The following is a 19,363-nucleotide window of genomic DNA, read 5'->3' as shown; positions in this document are numbered from 1 at the left end:
TTCAGCCAAATCATCCTCATGTCTGTTTTGCGACATAACTGCATGAACACTTGGGCACCAGACAGCGAGGTCCCCAGGGTCAGAACAAACGGTTGGGTTGGAGAACCAGACTGCTCCTCCCCAAGCCAACGCCAGCTGAGCGGCACTTGAACGGCTCCTGCATTTCCTAGAGGATCCTTCAAGTTACAACAGCCCAGAAATTGAGCTCAACAGACCTGCAGCAGCCCACAACAGAAGGCACAGGAACAACATTGGTTGGACTCGATGATCCCAAGGGTCTCTTCCAACCTGGACGATTCTATGATTCTATGATTCTAACATTTCACATACAGTTTGGGTTTGCTGTTTCTTGATAGGAGCCCAGGGAGGTCCAGGCCTCGCTGTACACTGTGTGGCCTACTGAGCACACAGGGAAACGTGCTGCAAATCACCTCAACCAGGCTAGTCTGGGGCCATCACTTAGTGATCAAGTTTGACTGTATCCTAGAGGCCCCAGGAAGAGCAGAGACCCCTGAAGCAAGAGCCGGACATCTACACCAGTGGCAAGATCTTGCCTTAAAGGCCTTAAAAAAGCTCAGGGACCAGTCTTGCTGGGAGGAGAGATGGAACAGACTCCCCATCTCCATGCTGCTCTCACAAACACCCATGTATTCAGGGTGAGGAGGAAGGAACACACACACACCCCCCCTTACATCCTCCTCATGAACCACTTTTCCTTTTGTTCAAAACCACCCAACCTGAAGATGCGTCCACTTCTCCTACCCCCTTGGGAAGAGCCTCCCCCAGGCCAGCTGGGAGAGCAGCCAGCAGCCCTGCTGGGCCAGAGCCAACACGAAACAACTGGCCAGAGCTGTGAGCCTCCACCTTCCCATGCAGAGCACAGCTCTCCCCACCCAGCACAGCCCCGAGGACTCCCTGCCAAAGGGATCTGCAGAGCCAAGAAGTCAAAATCACAGTGGGATTAGCTGTTCACACAGAAGCAGCAGGCATAGCCAGAACGATGAGCATTAATAATAGGAGTGTTAGAAGGGGAATTAAGCCTCATGCCTCTGGGACTAAGCCACTTTAATGATTATAAGCCAATGTTCAGGGGCTGAAAATGGGAGACTTACCTCTCAACCATGGGGGCTGGCCAAAGTCAGAGTGTCAGGAGAACTTTGGTGACTTCAGGACCCTGAGTTAGGACAGCCCTTTTTGGTAGCTGAGTCCCTCCACCTCACTCCCTCAGAGGCTGCTGGGAGCTGCAAGCTCCAGATAAGTTATCCTCCTGCTTTACCCACCACATAACTTTGTCACACACACCCCTAGCCTGTCCTCTACTCCCCAAGATACCACCAATGCACACTTGCATTGAGAATCAGTGAGAAAATTTAATTGAAACATGGCAAATTGGAAATTTGATGAGGGGAAGCCAGAATTCCTGGAAAGGAAGCAGTGTGCAAAAAACCATAAAGCTGCAACTCCAAACTCCACAGGCTTTACAGAGCTTACTCTCTGTGTTGCCTTTGTTTAAACAGTAGTATATCCATGTTCTCTCCCCAGTCTCCCACACACAGCACACTGCACGGCCTCCCCTACTCCTCCCCCACCCACAGATAAACAGGCTCTGGAAACAAAGCTTGAGCAGATAACTGTGGAAGCCGTGAAAGAAGGACAATGCTATTCCCTGTGGGGAAGCAAAGATACCCACATAAATGAAGCTGTCTGCTTGGGATGCTGTTCTGGTCCCTTGAGGATACAATCAAGTATGTGCCTTACAATTAATTTGTTTGTTATTTGTGTTAAACATCCTTATTTCTATCCACTGAAATTAGTAATAGCTTAATTCACTCTCTTTTATTGTTCTTCTTTAAATCAGAGCCATTCCTGTTGGGTAAAGGAGCCTGAAATTCAGTTTACAGTGGCAATGTAAAGCAGCCTTACTGTAAACACATACTTATCCCTTCACACTCCCTCCAATGAATGGAAACAATAAAACAGCTATTTATGAAACAGAAAGATCAGTCTAGGATGCACCTCTGCAGGGGACAGATGCATGTTACAGCTAGGGGGGGAAAAGTTTGAGACACCATGCTACTGGCCTAAAGGGTTTTTGGTTATTAACTGCGTGGAAGGCACCCCCACTGCAGTGAAAATCCAGACAGGCCTCATTCCCTGCTCATGCAACAGTGAGCTGTGCACTCACCCTGCAATGTTTTATTGATAAGGCTCCACTAATTTGGCGTTAGTCAGGCACATGCAATCAACTATCAAAAATCGGATCTATAGTACAGGTGGTTTTAAACGAGGCACAGAAGCACATGGCCTAGAAAATGCAGGACAGCTGGCAAGGCGTGGAACAGACTCAAGATGCTAACCTTGAGGTAGCATTAGGAGGCAAGGATTACAACACGCTGCATTAATACAGAGGAACATCTTCCAACAAGAACGTAATCAAGGAATAAGCAACTGAAGACAATCCCTACATCAATCAGGCCCTCAACCCTGAAAACTGCAGGCAGTTTTTAAAGGAGATGCTACCGAAGAACCCCCGTGACTGTGACTATATAAGCTACCACAACTTCAGTCACACACCTGAAGCAGCAAGGCAGGATTTGCAAAAGCTCTCCCCCCCAGGAAGCCCACTTCTCAAAATTGGACAGCCCTAAAGGCAGCAATAAACTTCATCTTATGTGCCTTCTCCAATTGACTATTTAATACAGCTTTATTTGTTTGCTTTCCTTCTTACCTGGTGATGTTGCCTGGCTCCCGCTGTGATACACTTGACAAGAGTATCTGCTAATGGCTTACACATGATCTGTAACAAAGAAAGACCCAGTCTCTTATTAGTGGTTTGCTGACAGACAGGTTTGTTTTTCGAGCAAAACAGTCTACATTTTACACAGCTGCTTGAGTGAGAAGAAAATGCCACAAGAGAGAAAAGTGCCCAGAGATCAGCAACAGCTTATTTGAAAATTAACAGCTTTGCTCACACCAGCCCTGAGTGAAATCTCGATCACAAGGAAATCAGCAGCAAAACTCTTAAATTGGAAAAAACAGGCTAAGATTTCACCTCCTGTGTTCTGCCTGGTTCTTGATTTAAGTCTGCATCTGCCTGATCCTTTAGGCAGGCAGTTCACTTCGTGCAGAGGAACAGTCCCAGAGGCAAAGGAGAACATGCTGAGTTAGACTGGAGAATGTCAGAGCTTGGGGAAAGATATGAACCCACATGCTAAAGGGGCCAGAAACAACTGTCTTACTCCACTGTAGCTGGAGACAGGTTACCTTAAGGTTCTACTCTTCATCAAAACAATTTTTCTAGAGCAGGGGTATTTGTCAAGAAAGCTTGATGAATCCCTCCACCAATTTCTATGTTTATAGGCAAAATATTTCCAAACTGAGGGGCACAAAAAATCCAGACACAAGAAAAGAGAAAGCATCTGGACTGCAAATACCTTACAGGCGTACCTCTAATGTCTGTCAGGCACTAGAAGGTCTGGCCCTGACAAAGCATGGACAGCCGTTTGCTGCACTGATATACTGTGCAAATGGTTATTCCAACCACAACACTTGAAATGGCTTCTTTTTTGGAGTAAGAAGACTACTAAAAGAACAGACAGCTCTAGCAGCTTTGAACAGGCCACTGTCTGTGTATATCATTACCTTTCTTTTATAAAAGGGATGAGCTTAAAGATTTTAAAATGCATTTCTGCAAGGAGCAGTCACATGGGAACCACAGGCTCTAGAAAACTGCAGACGGGATCTTAAGCTTGCTGTTCATGTGGGCAGCACTCAGCCCTTCTCTTCCCCCTATTTCACTAGCTTATGTGGGTGGCAGCGTGGGCTGGTGTCCTAAGAAACCTGCTATGCAAGAGAACTCTCTCCTGCATGGATTCCCTGAGAGTCTGAAAGCATCTTCCCCCAGTTACACAAGCCTATGCCTCCTCCCACCCTCCTGTCAGGTTGAAGCTCTTGGGAAAGGGCTTCTGGCAACTGTTTCTACCTCAATCTGACCTAAAAAATCCCTGAAGAACAGTATGACATTCAGACTCAAGACCTGTTTCTTAAAAACTGGCTGTCCTCATAGCAGAGACCAGCTCCAGGCATAGGTCAAGTTTGCAGGAAATACCTCAAACACATTTCAGACACTGACACTGTCTGAACATCCAGCTTGTAGATTAGATTCCAATTAGCCTCTACGCTCTACAGTCCTTTTGAAAGAAAACTGATAAACCAAGCATGCAGTCAGAGCAAAGCTGGACAGGAGCTACGTTAGCTGTTTAAACAAGCCAGCCCCTTCTGCCTATGTGCAAACCTCGCTCATCCACTTTGTCTTGAAGACTGGTAAAAAGTTAGAGCTTCTTAGGCTATGCTTCGAAGAGCAGCCTTCTGTTTATCTGTGTTCTCCATGCAGTATCCCAATCCAAACCACAAATGAGATCCTGGCCGCCTGCAGCGTTGTTATCAAAGCATGCACTATTAAGACTCTGAGCAGGTGAAGATCCTAGGAAATCTTACAGGAGTTTTAAAAGCCTGCAGTAAAGTGGAGAAGCTTCTTTCCCTTCTTTCCCCAGAATTACAACCGTACTTTGGAGCCACCACAAGGTAACATACCACACAACCAGCCACACTTACTGGGAAGCGACTGAAGAAATCATGGAACATGGAGCTTGTAAGGGCAGTCTTCCGTTTAGTCAACAATTGTGCCAGTGCTTCCCGATATAATGCAGTCACCCTCTCCATATCCAAACAACCTGTGCTCAAAAGCTAGAGGGAAAAAGCAGAACAAAAAAGTTTCCAGTGAAACACAAGGGTGAATCACAAGTAATTAATTTCTACCAATGCACACAGATTTTTCCAACAACTAGATATTCTTGAGTAGCTTATACGATACAGGCCTACAAGATACAACACAGAACCACAAAGAAACGACAAAGTGGGCCTCAAACATGGTCTCCCAAATACCAATAGCCGCAGGACCAGGTTAGTGAAGGGCAGCACAGCTTTCTAGTAAGCCTACATACACTATGTAGTAGGGGGGCTGTGCTTCTGGGTTTGTGGTGGGCATGTCTAACACACATTAGGTTCACAGAGCACTCAAAAACTACTCACCAGACAAGCCCCAGGCCTGATCAAGGAGCCAGCAATCCCAGAAGTGTGTAAATGCTCTAACATCCCCCTCTGGTGGGGAACAAGAAACCCAGACATGCAGCAACCAGCCAAGACCTGCACAAGCTGTATAGATCTAAACTAACAACACAGAGGGGAATGAAGAGCTAAGTGTGGAGCATCACATCCCGATGTTCCTGACTGTTCTCATATTGCCAGGGAAGCACAGCTTTATGGGAAGAAAGAAAAATTAAGGTCTAGGATGTCAAGGCTGTGATCTTCACAATAGTGGATGGGCCTTTTGCTTATCTCCGCCCAAGCAATTTTTCCATGGCTCCATAGCAAACTAAAGCCATGTTAATGTTGTGTCCCGTTCTCACGTCAAACTCCCGGTGCTTCTACAGCTGAACACAGGCTAGAGTGGAACAGGGGAGATGGATCTTGAAATATATGACCACAGTTTCCTATACTTTCCTGTCTATACTTAGCACTTATTTGACATACGCATCTGCAGGGAAAAAAATTGGTTCCTCCTCACGTAGATGTTTAGTGTAAAAAATTTCTTTTATAGTAATAGGCTTTTCCACAAATTTGGCCACTGCATCATAGGGTCTGCTCTAGTTCCACTTTCCTGCTTACTGAAAAGCTCCAGATCATGCTCACAAAGCACCACACACTGGAAACACAACACACCTTTGCCTCTGGTTCCTCACTGCAAAACCTTCCCAGCCTCAACACAGTGTCAGCCCCCACAGCATCACACAAACTGAACAGTGTCACTCCCCTCAAACCAGCAACTCCCTGCTGGCTGTGTCCTTGCCTGGTCAAAACCACAGCTCTGCTCCTACAGGAACAGTAGCCTTCCCTGTGAATCTGCACAAGGATGCTGTGAAGCGTGTCTCACTCTAGCCTCAATGTCAAGTACGATGTTTATATTCCCCACAGATCTCCCACTTTGTTTTTCTTTCCAGAAAGGCCCAGCACAGAACAAGAGCTGCTTGGATTAACTCTCAATCTCTCCCTAAGCCTGAGAAACATTGGCTATCTTTTCAGCCACTAATAATATCTCAGTGTTTGTAACTTCCAAGCCCTCCCTTGTCATGAGTTAACCCTGTTTATTTTCCTCCCCCACAAAACGTCAACAGGATTAAGGCCCTAATTCCTGCACACAATTTGAGAGGTTCAGAGACAAGTATCAGGCTGGCTGGTGAAACACTACTCACTACATCTCTAGTGGAGGTGACTGGACTGGGCTGCCCAATATATAGGGTCACCCAAGTTCAGAGGCCTGTGAAATTCAGCAGACAGTAGGTGAAAGGAAACCAGAGAATAAGGCTCCCCAAGTAACAGACACGCACAGCACAACCAGATGAAGACTCCCTGCAAGCAACTACCACTGAAATCAGGGCTGCTCCACACTTTCTTCAACCTGAGATAACTCAGCCCAAACCTCGGAGATAGGAGTTCACTCTCATCCACCACTGGCCTGTGCCTCCCTGCTCCTCAGCACCCTCCCAGAAAAGAACTCAGAGTGACTGCCAAGAGGCTAATGGAAAAAATAGCAAATCAGCCAGGAGAACAGCATAAATGCTCTCCTGGGGCTACAGGAGAGATGGGAGGGACTCTTGATCAGGGAGTATAGTGACAGGACAAGGGGTAATGGTTTTAAACTGAAAGAGTTTCCTCTTTAGATATCAGGAAGAAATTCTTGCTGTGAGGGTGGCGAGACACTGGCCCAGGTTGCCCAGAGAAGCTGTGGGTGCCCCATCCCTGGAGGGGTTCAAGGCCAGGTTGGACAGGGCTTTGAGCAACCTGGTCTAGTGGGAGGCTTCCCTGCCCAGGGCAGGGGGTTGCAACTAGAGGATCTTTAAGGTCACTTCCAACCGAAACCATTCCATGATTCTATGATAAATATATATTAGGCTTCTTCGGAAATTAACCTGGATCCGCTGTACATCAGCAGCCCCTGGTGGCTATGGGCGAGTAGACACTGCAAAGGCAGGAGAGTGAGGGCCAGAAGATGGGGAATGTGACAGCTTTATGGAAAAGAAATCACGTAGACAGGTATCTGGAGGCAGCAGGAACAGTGAGGCTCAATAAGCACCCAGAATGGCCCACTCGGAGAAAGGGGGTAATGCAACTTTACTTGCAAAAACCACTGCCTGAAGAGCAGCCTGCTGTCTTACCTGAGAAGCCTGTGGGGTGGTCTCACTGTGGTTCTCTGGCAGAGGGGTAGGAAGAGTTGATGACTTATCGGGTGTGTTTCCTTTCAACACTTTGAGGAGGTATAACGAGGCACTAAAAAACAAAAAGGGAGAACACAGCAGTTACCACAGCGTCACAGTGCCACTGCAAAGCCACCTGAGGGCAGAGGTCAAGTGATGCAGGGAGCTTATCCTGTATCTAGGGGGGTAAATGGCACTCCCATTTACACCAGGAAAAAGAAAGACTGCTTGTGTTTCCTAACAAATACACATATGGCTTATCCTAATTTGCCTGTATGCAGCAGCAAAGGAATGAATACTGGTGCATACAGTCACCACTCAAACATTATTATCCTCATTGTGCTATCATGGAGCCAAAAAACCACTGTAATTCCAGAACGATCATTGCAGACTGACTGTAAGTTACACTCATCCCTGCACTGAATCACACACAATTCATTACTCCCTCATTCCTCAAGGAAGCACTTCCCATCCCCATCAGCAAAGCTGTACCAAAGCTGTTTCTGTATCACAGAGCCCAGAGAAGATGATCACCAAAAAACGGACATCTGTTAGAAAATGCTTCAAACGGTCAGGATGACTGACTAGTCCTCATGTAAGGCACTCAGCCTTCATCGAGTCTCTCGCTTCTCTGAGCTGTTTTAACACGCAATGTTAAAATTGCTGCTTACAGCCCTCAGCACTGAGTACAGACCCTCCTTTTTAACACTCACCTGAAATAATAGAGAGCCACAGAAGAGTCAGTGTGCTTGCAGGCCTTATTCACAAGCCTCTCCACAAAAGCATGCAAATCTTCTTTCAGGGCATCCGCTTTCTTGCAGTACTGCTTAGTTCGACACAATGAGTTCCTGAAAGAGCATTAAAAACAAACCCAAAGCCATTACCTACAGAAAGAGCTCTGGGAAACAGATGGCTATGAACACTTAGCACTGGGCTCAGGGCGACACATAAACAAAATTGGTGCTAGCTGTGGGCAGCAACAGAGGCAGCCATTGCTGTGGCAAGAAGGGTGAGGAAACTTAGTGCTTTTCGCCTTCAAGCACTTATTTAGGCATCAGCCAGCTTTTCTCCAGAGCTCTCACAAATGGGACTGGCTGCCTCAAAGCCTGTTTCTGCAGAATGCTTCTCAACAGAGGGCAGTGAGCAGCACTGAAAATGCTTTAGAGCAGTGCTGAGGACATCAAGGGAGTGGTGTACAGAAGACACATCATGTCACACATCATGCATTATATTTATGTCTAGCTTGTATCGTGCCTCACTTCTGGCCACGGACAGAAAGAATTTGCTCTCCACCTGTCTCAGTAATAACTTGTTGGGAGTTTCATTCCAGGCACAGCAGCAACTCTGTAAGTCCGAGGAGCTGTTACGTGCCCTGACTCGGACATCAGAGGCCTGTATATTCGGTGACACGGCACCATGCCTGCAATACCAAAGTTTGTTCTTAAGTGTCAAACAGGTTTGACACTTGAAATTCCTTAGACTAGAAAACCCAGATCCTATTCTCTTTCTTGCAGCTTATGACTAAGCATTGTGTTCATATGTGGTGCTGGTAATCTAATTCTACACAATCTATAAGCATAGCAATCATCTTCAGTCTTAAAAAGACCAACTTCTGGGATTCAACCAGCACCACTGATGTCTATCAAAAGCCACTGCCTATTATCTGGAGGACTAAGGACACTTACCTGAAGATATTGGCTGTTTTCTGAAGGAAGTCAACCTCCTGCTTGCCAGAGTTTGAGCTCATGCATTGTTCAATGACGTGAAGCAGGGGCTCAATGACATCAAACACCAAGGGGTTCTCTGATTGCTTAGTCAGGAATGCTTCAATCAGATCCAGCACCTGCAAACACAGAGGTACTGATGTGAGAACTAATGCAGACAGGGAAACATGTTGGATCTACACAGAGAAGCACCTTCAGACTGGAGTGGGCTACACAGCAGCTGGAGAGGGCTGAAGAAGACTAATTACAGCTGAGATCTGTACACCTTCTGCTATCATTTGTACTGCTAGGGCATGAGACAGAGAAAATTAAAAATTTGAAACTGAAGATTAAAGGCTATCTGTCGACTTCAGCAGTGACACTATTTAGAAACAGTAGTTATGAGAATCGTTGCTACCTGGGCCAGACCTGTAGTGACTTGGCACAGATCTCTGTTAGCATCAGTGACTGACAGCTCTCACCCCTGCAAGCCCCCCTTGACTTCCAGACAGTGCATTAGCATAAAATCAGCCTCTTAGAGTACAGCATCAGAATGAAAATGCAGTAAAGGCAATGAGTCACAACACCGTTAGGCTTTCATTTTGGCTAATCTGACACTAGACATTTCCATATCCGAGTGCCTGGAGCTGTCCCTGGACAGTCCACGCTGACACCAGGTGGCCTGAAGTCAGTATTACAGTCACAAATCACCAACTTGTGGTTTTACTGAAAAGTAAAATTACTGAAAAGAAAATCGGTTCTGCTCCCAGGACAGGGCGTTAATCTTAATCTCCTGATTTTACTAGCATAACAAACCAAAAAAAACCACCTTACACTGCAAAATTACCAGCAAGATTTTATGCATGTCACATTAAGGCACATCAAGCTTGTCCAGTTTACAAAAACTGTCAGGCACCTACCTTTGGGTAGGTGTGGGGAACAATCTAATAAATTGAAGCATTTCAGATCAGCAAATGGAAACCACAGTTCACTTTTTGAAAGCACAGTCCTGTTTTTTGTTTTGAAGTAGGCCTGTGAAGCCCCAGGCACTGACCATGATATTGCTGTGCCAGGTGCTGTACAAAGCCAGAATAATCCAGACTCAGTCTCCAGGAGCTTATGACATACACAAATGTCCAAGCTCTTCAGTGTTGCATAACTCATGGCATGCAGTAGGCTACAACTAACATGCTGGTAATCCAGAGGTCTTCACACCAAACACTTATCTCCCACCTTAATCTTGAAATCCCTCCGTAGGATCGCTTCTTTCCGTATCCTGTCTTTCTCATCCTTCTTCGCCTGGATCCGTTTCTGCTGCTCTGCGAAAAGGGCTGAGATGTTCTTGTCAAGAGCCATCATAGCTTCATCATCCAGCTCTTCATCACTGTCATCTCCTCCCTTTTGTTTTCAGAATGCAAAGACAACATGTCATCTCACATACTTCAAAAAGGTAGTGGGAAAGAGAACCACAGCCGAGACCAGACTCACAGTGGGGATGTAGCTATCTCTAGATTCAGAGTAACAACATGGGGAGGGAAAAGAGATGCTCAGCCCCATGAGAAGTCTAAGTCATATTTCCTATCAGGTAATCCTGGCTGCACATTACTAACACATAGAGATAGAGGATCAGGAGAGGGAAAAGGCTGAGGTTTTGACTCTCACTCCCTCTGGGCTGCTGCTTCTTCAGTAAAGAGGTTGCTGTGTCTGTAGCCTTTATAGGAATCATTAAACCACACTCCAACTCTGCTAGAAGTCTCCAGAGCAGCCCACAGAGATCACACTCCCCCACACAGGCCAGTCTACACAGGCACCATGTAACAGTATCTCAGTGCTTTAGTTCACATCAATCTCATTTTATTACAGGCAGGAATACAAGCTGTATCAGGCTAGACTGGACAAGCTAAAGCACTCAAGACACATTAACAATAAATAATAAAAGAACAAATGAATTATTCCCACAGCTGGCTTTGACAATCCTGACCTCCCCCTTCAAATGAACTAGAAAGATGACTGCCAGGCTTATCACTGCATGGGCTCCCATAGTTTGTGGGTATTAGATAATCTTTCACCACCCCAAACCTCCCAGTATGTGTATCAAGATAGGCAGTGAAAACATACCAATGCATTTCCTGCTTGGAGAACATTCATCAGCTGACTGCGAAAATCATCATCGACTTCTTCATTTTTTTCCTCATCTCCACTGTCATTCTCTTCCTCAGTGTCATCTTCATCTGAGTCCTCACTTCCTTCCTCGTCCTGAGGAAGAAAAGTTCATCTCCTGACCCCACTGTTGACTTCAAGTTCTACTCAATTCTCACATGTTCAAAAATAAAAACTCAGGCCTCCCCTCACCCCACTGCTTCCAGCCCTCAGATTCAAGTAAAGACACCTCAGATAACGAGATACCAGATCTTCCCAAAAGCTAAAAGCAGAACATAATACAGACTTCTCTGTCATATTAAATGAGTATCAAAAAGAAGCTTCTAAGGAACATCTGAAGTAACAGCTCCAATCTGACTCTCCTTTCTGCTAATGCATGTAATGCTCTGTGACTTGAATCTCTGCAGTTCTTAAAACCCAAGATCCAGTCTGTCTGTGGCTGCAATGAAGAGGCCAGTGCCAATTTCAGGACGCAGTCATTTCTCTCAGGAAGTCATCTATTCAAACAGCCATACCGACAACAGCATTTTCCTTCAAGACCAAGAGACTAATAAACATGTACTTCCAACAAGCCCTTTGTGTGTTGGACTTTTAAAATAAATCTTAATAGCCATTTTACTCAACAGAGAAATCCAATTACGTCTATTACCACACATCAGGAGAAACATTATTTTTAAACAGTAAAGGTTTGAAGAGTATTTGTCACTGGCAATGGCATATCAATTACCACATCCTGTGTAGATTTGATCTTTTTGTTTGATTCTTCCATCACAACAACAGCACTTTCTTCATTTTGCTCCTGGTATGGGTCAAGAACCTGCAAGAAAGAGAGACTTGAGTTTTTTCAGCATTTTGTTTTGATGCATTTCTTGTGTGCAACAGACAGGACTTTTGGCACAGTAAGACAGTGGAACAATGAAGGAGTAAGGAAGGGCATTCAGCTTTCTGGCTTATAATATCATCTTTCTTAATATGCTAAGTTCTTTCCATTAGAAACAAAAAAGGTGGAGAAAACTGAAGAGACTGGTGACATCACACATTTTGATTTGTTACAAATGAAGTATTAGGTTCACCATATATAGTACCTGACAGCTCATCTTTGCAACCCACATGTTACTCTCCCAGAAGACACCACCTTACCCAGTGCTACAACTAATTCAGATTTGCAGTGTCACTTACTTTTAGCACCTCTATGTTTAGCCTTTCTAGGAAAAAGAAGTTGTTACCATTTATATTTATACATATAGAATCTACCAGCTATATAGACTGACCCAGGAATTTCTTCAGCCTAAAACTACCAAAGAATACAGCTTAAAGTTAGCAGATCTCAGGTTCCTATTGAAGAAACCAAACAAACAGAAAAAAAAAAAACAACCAAACAAATAAAACAAAAACACATCTCTGTAAGCTACATTTAAAATTCAGTAGCATACATTATCACACATTTTCTAAATCAAGGAGGCTTTTATTTAATTCCAAAATGGAGACATGCTTGCATATCTGTTAAGGAGAAGACAGGTGAAGAGCACAATGCCCTACTAGTTACTTACATCCAGGATCAGCTGCAAACCCCTCTTGGTCAGATTAGGGCATATTCGGACAAAGACACTCCTGGAAATCCGACGTATGAGTAGGCTGGGCTGGGCAAGGAGGGAGAGAAGGATTTCCACCATCACCTCAACCCATCCTGGCTCTGCATTATCTGCATGGGAACAAACAATGACAGGAAGAGGTAAAAACACTGCACTGGCACATCCATAACAGACTGCAGAAAAATTCACCAAGGAAAAGATGATAGTCCTTCTACCTGACTATTAGACATACTCATTCAGCAACATAGACCAGAAATAATCGAGTGTGAAGCTAAAGATTGTAGCTGCATTGGAAAGCTACTAACCATAAGGAGAAACATGGCTGAAATTGTCAGTAGGCCACTGGAAAGCATTACCAGGTAACAAAACCTACTATTCATTAAATCATCACTTAGATTAGCAGTTCTGCAAATCATGCAACACCTACTTGGCCACATGAAAGCAATCAGCTGCTAGTCAGCAAAAGTATACACATTTTATAGTGGTTTTTCAACAAAATCAGGAATCACAGTAGCCCATGAAAAGTGCTGATATTTGAAACTGGTCTATTAGTGCAAAAGTCTGGGAATCCTGATTTACGTACAACCAAGCCATCATAAAATTACAGCTTTTATTTTCACAGTACCCTCAAATTTACACAGATATTTAAAGAGAACAACAAGACCATAGTTAGAGAGGAAGTCAAAAGACCAAGCCAGGTTCTTTCCTGGTCAAGTTACAGCCTAGCTCCGCAGACCCTAAACAAGGACTAGCCTAAGTGGGCTGTGTCTACACACAGACACATTTAGTTTGCTCTGACCTTGAGGTCTTAAAGTAGCAAGTTTCAGGTTTGCCAGATGCTGGGAGAGCCCACAGCTTTGCCTTGGCAGAGAGATACCACCACTTCAGGCAAGCTCTTGGCCAGCACAGAACAAGGACTCAAAGAGAGTGAACTCCCTTGGCCGCTGCTCATCTGAACAATGGCCAGCTCTGAAGCCCACCTACCCTTTAACAGGCACAGAGGAACACAACCCACTGAGGATGTGGAGAAAGAGTGGGAGCAAGAGACAAGAGATTTAGAAAGAGAAGGAAAGAGAATGGAGGAGAGGGGATTCTCCTGGGGATAAGCGCATCACGCCAGAACCAATGCAGTCAGAGTGCTTCACTAACGCAGAACTGTCTTTTGCCAGTCTTCTGTCTTTTGAGAGACAGTGAACAAATTCACTCCATTTCGTTCTGCAGGAAGGACTCACCAGCCTTTTTCTTCTTAGGTTCTTTGCTGAATGCCTTCTCTGTGCATTTCAGAAGGTCGCTCAGAACATCCATTGTTTCAGATGGATTCTGTTTGATCACAAGCAGACAGTAAACACCCTCTCTGAATTCCCCACTACCAACAGCAACAGAAGGAACATAGCCCAAATCTAAGTACCTCTCTAATAAGGTACAGATATTAAAATCAGCTATTACAGCCAATTTGCACAAAAATATGAATCTAAGTAAAAATTGCTCCACTCAACAGCAAAGGCAAAACCAATGCTCAAGCCAAACTTTGACCTTGTACGCTGACTGTAGACAGCATAAGAATGACAGTTTATTAGCTGCCAATTGCTCGCTTATAGCAGCCAGAGGCTGTGAAAGGTTGGATCTCTGAATACAAAGAAACTCTCCAGCTCATTGTTCAGAAAGCCCAGCTATCAGCCCATTTTACACCACTCAAATATGCTTCAGAGGTCTTACCTTGAAAAGATGAATGGCCATTAAAAGCAGAAGTTGCTGGAAAGCAACGACTTTGGCACTGTCTGACTTATTTTCCTTCTTCTGCAGATTCTTCACAGACTCAAGTGTTCTGGAGAAAGAAACCCTTCTCAGTCTTTCACAATTACAACAGCAAATCCTCTTATGACCAGACTAAAAACATGACCAAATCCATAGTACTATTTTCTGTACTTAGCACTTAATTTATTGAACTTGGACATACATACAGTATACAATAGTAAACCATCAACAGCATCTCACCTTGTGTGGCTTATAAAAACCTCTGCACTTGGGCACAGGTGAGATTCCTAATACTACAGCCAAGGCATAGATCTTTACAGGAAATCAAGCTCAGAAAAGAGCACCAGAAAAGAATCACTAAGAAATTAGTACAGGCATTATTAGGGGAAAAGATCAGCAGAGTTAAAATCATGTTTGGGAGAAGGATTATGAGCAAAACCAGAAAAGGACATAGTCACCTACACATACATAACACACAGAAGGAACAGGAAGTAACGAATGGGGTGATGAGAAAGAGAAAGGCATCCTGAAATCCATTGGCAAGTGCAGGATCCTCAAAGGGAAGAAATAGTACTGCCACTGCTGAGAAACAGCTCTGCTACAGCGGCCAGAATAACAGCACGAGGATGAGAGAATACAATTTCTCTTTTACTGGCCAAATCTCACCTCTCCCAGGCATCCCTCTGCCCCTTGGTTAAAGGCTTCACAGCTTTGACATGCTCACTAGAGAGCAGCTTGTTGGCATACTCAACGAGGAGAAAGATCCACAGCTTCCCATCTGCAGTCACACCATGGATGTGCTTCTCCCTCAAGGCTGCAGCCTTTGCTGTATCCCCCAAAACAGTTAAGGTGTTTAAAGTCTGAAGTAACCTGCAAAGAAAAACAGCCAGCATGTTACTGTCAGAGGAACCAGATGACCTTCTCACACTTTCCAAAATAACACCCACCAGTAGAGCGCCCTCATCCCAGAGCTCTGGTCACTCATTGCAACCCAGATTCACAGGGCATAAGTTTCAACTTGCCCGTATCCAAACTCATTGTAATGTACAGCTCATTGTATTGGTGTCCCCAAGCACATCTGGCACCCCCAAGGACACTGACTATTATCCTCAGTCATTTCTCATTCTGTGTCCCACCATGTCCTCTGCTTATCCTCTCCTGAGGCTGGAGCACCAGCTTTGGCAAACACCTAAATGCATCTGTTATTCCACCTCCCTTACAGGGAGGACCACAGAACCGTCAGCAGCTCACGTGCAGAGCAGACAGAAAGCCAACAGCAACCTGCACAAACCATCACCTCTCTCTTGGGTCCTTCCACTTCCGGCTTGCAACAGAGGCAATGGAAATCTTACGAGAAGAAGCAGTCTGAGCTCAACTCTACACCTACCTGATCATCACACACATACTCAGCAGGTTTGCCGTGCAAAATTATGTTTTTATTGGACAAAACTTAAGGATCTTTGGGAAATCCATCTAGGATCTCCTTTAAAAAAGCCATTCCCTAGTCCTGGAGTCAAACAAATGCTCCGAGAGCAGCTCACAATCCCAAACCTCTTGCCCTGCCATTTGTAGGCTGATCTTATCCTCAGGAAAAAAAGAACCTGCTTTGCATGCTCCAAGTTCAAAGCATGCAAGCAAAATCCTTACCCAAAGAAGTGGTTTTCTGCAATTGAATGAAATTGTTCATCTAGGGGCTCTGCTGGAAGGCCACTCGCCTCGCATATTTGGGCAGTCGTCTTCTTAGCCTCAAAGAAAGCATGGAAGAAGCAAAACCTACAACGGACAGAAACAAGGACAAAATTAAGAGCCAGCTTGGTCATAACAAAGCAAAACCAGCCCGTATGTGCGAGCCAAATAGCACCAGATATTGACAACATTTTTATTCAAGGACGTCCATGCACTGAAAAAAAGTCACTGTTTATAAGACGACCCTTTCCTCAAGGTACACAGGGTAAAGAAGACAGAAGGATGCTCAGGATTTCACAAAAGTGAAGTGCCAACACTTGATGCCACACAATACAATACTCAAGACTGTCAGATTTGGGTCATATTCTCCAAGACTTTTAAATGGACAGATAAATACTTATTAAGATCTGATGCAAAGATTACAAGTAGTATTTTCCAGCAGTCTAGGTAACCAGGAACCTAAAATATACTGAAAACAAATGGGACTAAGGTGATTTTAAGTGCCTGAACTACTTATCACAAGAGTTTTTCCAAGTTTGCAGGCAGTATTTTGAAAACAGAAACTAGTCTCCTAAACTACTTATGTTATGGAATATTTCCGCTACTGTGTCACAGCTTACTTTGAACACTGCTATAGAGCTAAAAAGAATTATTCCAAGCACACGTGGCACTAAGTCTTTCAATCAGTCTCACCTGGAAATGTCCATTACAAGGCTCTCTTCTTTTTTCACTGAACTTTCAATGATGGTAGAAAGTCGGTGCATGATCCATTTTCTTAATCGAGTAATCTTAAGGTGTGCTCTTTCAATAAGGAAAAGGACACAATCAGCAATTTGAACACTACCCCGAAATAAACACAAACCACACAATCCACTGCAGCAAGAGGTGACTTTTGGATATCTAGAGGCTCTACACTAACGATGGCGAAGTTATGTAGTAAGAAAGCAACAGGTACATAAGAAGAGATAAAATTTTCCCAAGTTTGCTTTTACTACACAGTCTATTTACCCCACTGAGGTAGTGCAGTTTAGCAAAAAGTGCTTCAAAAATTGCAGTAGTCAGTAGAGTGAGGTTATAGGTGCACAAGTAACACATAGATACACTGTTTTAAGAGCTTACATCTTCCTTCCAAGAGGCCTCCGCAAGTAACCCAGTAAACACAGCACCAAGCTGTGGCTATTCAGCAAGCAGCAGCACCAAGAAGGATACAACTTTCTCTTGGGAAGCTTTCCCGGCTAGAAATTGCTACAAATGCCTCTCAAGGATATACATATTTACAAGCTACTCTTGAGATGCGGAAGCGGGTGCTTTGCTCTGGGCCAAGGAGCCGAGAGCACTCAGGCCAGTTTAACAGTCAGATAAAAGGGATGCACAATTCCTACAAAGACCTGAGAGTCTGTAGTGAAAAAGGAAGCCACTGGAGATCTTTGCCAAAGGAGTTGTCAGGGCTAGAAAAACAAGAAAAAAGGCTTCTTTGGTCATCCAGTCTGCTTTGGTCAGGCTGGCTGGTTCTCACCATGTTTGTTTCTATTTGCAGAATTGAATTTTGTCCAGTAAAAGAGTCAGATGCTGGGGCTAAAACTTCTGGGACAGAGGAAACAGAATAGGTGACAATTGTCAACTCATGGCAAAAGAACCAGCAAACGTTGGCTGTCCAAACCAGACTTCCCACAGGCAGCTACTCCAACCACAAAACAGGAAGAGAAGAGGAAGGTGCATCATCTATACACTCACATGTTTACATTTTCCCAGTTGTGCTTTTGCCGGTTACTTGAGAAGTCTAAACAACAGTCCAAGTCTGGCCTGAGGAACATGTCTTTGAGCCAGTCAACATATTTTTGCAATGCCACTGGATGCAGGTGTCTGACTACCTTGGAAGAGCTGGAAAACACTGGATTGCCTTGGTTGGTGAGAGTAGAGAAGCCAATTATCACTGCCAGCTGCCTCTCCAGGTCATCACAGCTGTTCAGGAATTCATCTATATATGCTTCCATGTCTGGACCAAACTTAAATCGGTCTGGAAGCTGAAAAACATGGACAAACAAGCAAGTTAGGAACCTCACACTGAGTCCGAGTGTCTTTATGAGAACAAATCACTTTGCAGATTTGACTGCAGTAAGTAAATTAAGTCACATGCCTGAACATTTGTCATAAGGCATAGAGCAGGTCATCAATTTCACCTCATATATGAGCAATCACCATAAGGAACCACAGAAACCTATCATGTACCAGCTTCAACCCTTTAATTTGGACTTTTCCAAACAGCCAAGCTTCAGCAGGCTGGACCACATGCTGGCGACTGCAGCTAAGCTCCGAGGCTGATCACCTCTTATTTTGGGTAAAAGCCCATGATGTTTCTCACATCATCTGCCTTAGACTTTCCCTCGATTTGGAAACTCCCCCGCATCAATTCCAGTCTCATCTAGCAGCCCTGGAGCCTCCTGACCTACAGTGGGTAGAATAAATCCCACCTCCTCTCCCTGGTGTCTCAGAAGTGTTGAGGCATCCTGAAAGGAGGGGGAGTTGACATGTTTAACCTAGAAACCATACCCTGAAGTGTTGTTGTTTTGTCCTATCCTCAATCCTGCCACTGATCCGCAAGGCATACACCAGGACACGTCCCATCCCACCACACATCCCATTTCCTTATGTCTTTTCATAGGCCCCAGTGTTCAATCCTACTCATTTGTTCCAGAAAAAAACAAAAGCGTAACCAGAGAAACCTCTAAGAGGGCAAGCTGTGGGTTCATTCCAAAAATACAATGCAACTTTAGTAAATTAATAAAACAACTTGTTTGGTATAGTGTCACGATCAATACAGTGACCTTACAGGAGCAAAAACACTAATGAAAGCCTAGGGAACACTGTTCCCTAGAACAAAGGGGCTATGAATTCCTAATTAACTACAAATCCATCCAATTATAACATAAATACCCTGCAAGAAATCTTACACAAAATACAACTTAGCAAGTTCCTGCTTCCACTGTTGGACAACTTAATACTTGTGCATCAGTATGAAAGCTGGGAGAAAAACTCCATGAGATTGCTGTAATTAAACTAATAACTCACAACAGGGGTTTCATCAATCATCTCTCAACAAAAGCAAATCAGGTACATTGGCTCCCCTGTTGAAAAAAGTGGATTCAGGAAGGTA

The 19,363-nt window shown here is 44.4% G+C and overlaps 1 protein-coding gene across 1 annotated transcript in view; it reads right to left on the bottom strand.

Moving 5' to 3' along the window:
* MYBBP1A (MYB binding protein 1a) overlaps nucleotides 1-19,363 on the bottom strand; it is a 62,516-nt gene that overhangs the window by 36,951 nt on the left and 6,202 nt on the right. Inside the window, exons 9-23 of the mRNA XM_074160664.1 lie at nucleotides 17,944-18,233; nucleotides 16,903-17,010; nucleotides 16,171-16,296; nucleotides 15,190-15,393; nucleotides 14,485-14,593; nucleotides 14,001-14,088; nucleotides 12,727-12,878; nucleotides 11,904-11,993; nucleotides 11,135-11,272; nucleotides 10,250-10,414; nucleotides 8,999-9,156; nucleotides 8,027-8,161; nucleotides 7,275-7,386; nucleotides 4,615-4,746; nucleotides 2,729-2,797 (exon numbers count right to left, since the gene is read on the bottom strand). Coding sequence (XP_074016765.1) covers nucleotides 2,729-2,797; nucleotides 4,615-4,746; nucleotides 7,275-7,386; nucleotides 8,027-8,161; nucleotides 8,999-9,156; nucleotides 10,250-10,414; nucleotides 11,135-11,272; nucleotides 11,904-11,993; nucleotides 12,727-12,878; nucleotides 14,001-14,088; nucleotides 14,485-14,593; nucleotides 15,190-15,393; nucleotides 16,171-16,296; nucleotides 16,903-17,010; nucleotides 17,944-18,233 — 2,076 coding nt within the window. The remainder of the gene's footprint in view (nucleotides 1-2,728; nucleotides 2,798-4,614; nucleotides 4,747-7,274; nucleotides 7,387-8,026; nucleotides 8,162-8,998; nucleotides 9,157-10,249; nucleotides 10,415-11,134; nucleotides 11,273-11,903; nucleotides 11,994-12,726; nucleotides 12,879-14,000; nucleotides 14,089-14,484; nucleotides 14,594-15,189; nucleotides 15,394-16,170; nucleotides 16,297-16,902; nucleotides 17,011-17,943; nucleotides 18,234-19,363) is intronic.

This window comes from Numenius arquata, chromosome 18, assembly GCF_964106895.1.
Source record: "Numenius arquata chromosome 18, bNumArq3.hap1.1, whole genome shotgun sequence".
NCBI lineage: Eukaryota > Metazoa > Chordata > Aves > Charadriiformes > Scolopacidae > Numenius > Numenius arquata.
This window is presented reverse-complemented; position numbering and strand designations above follow the sequence as displayed.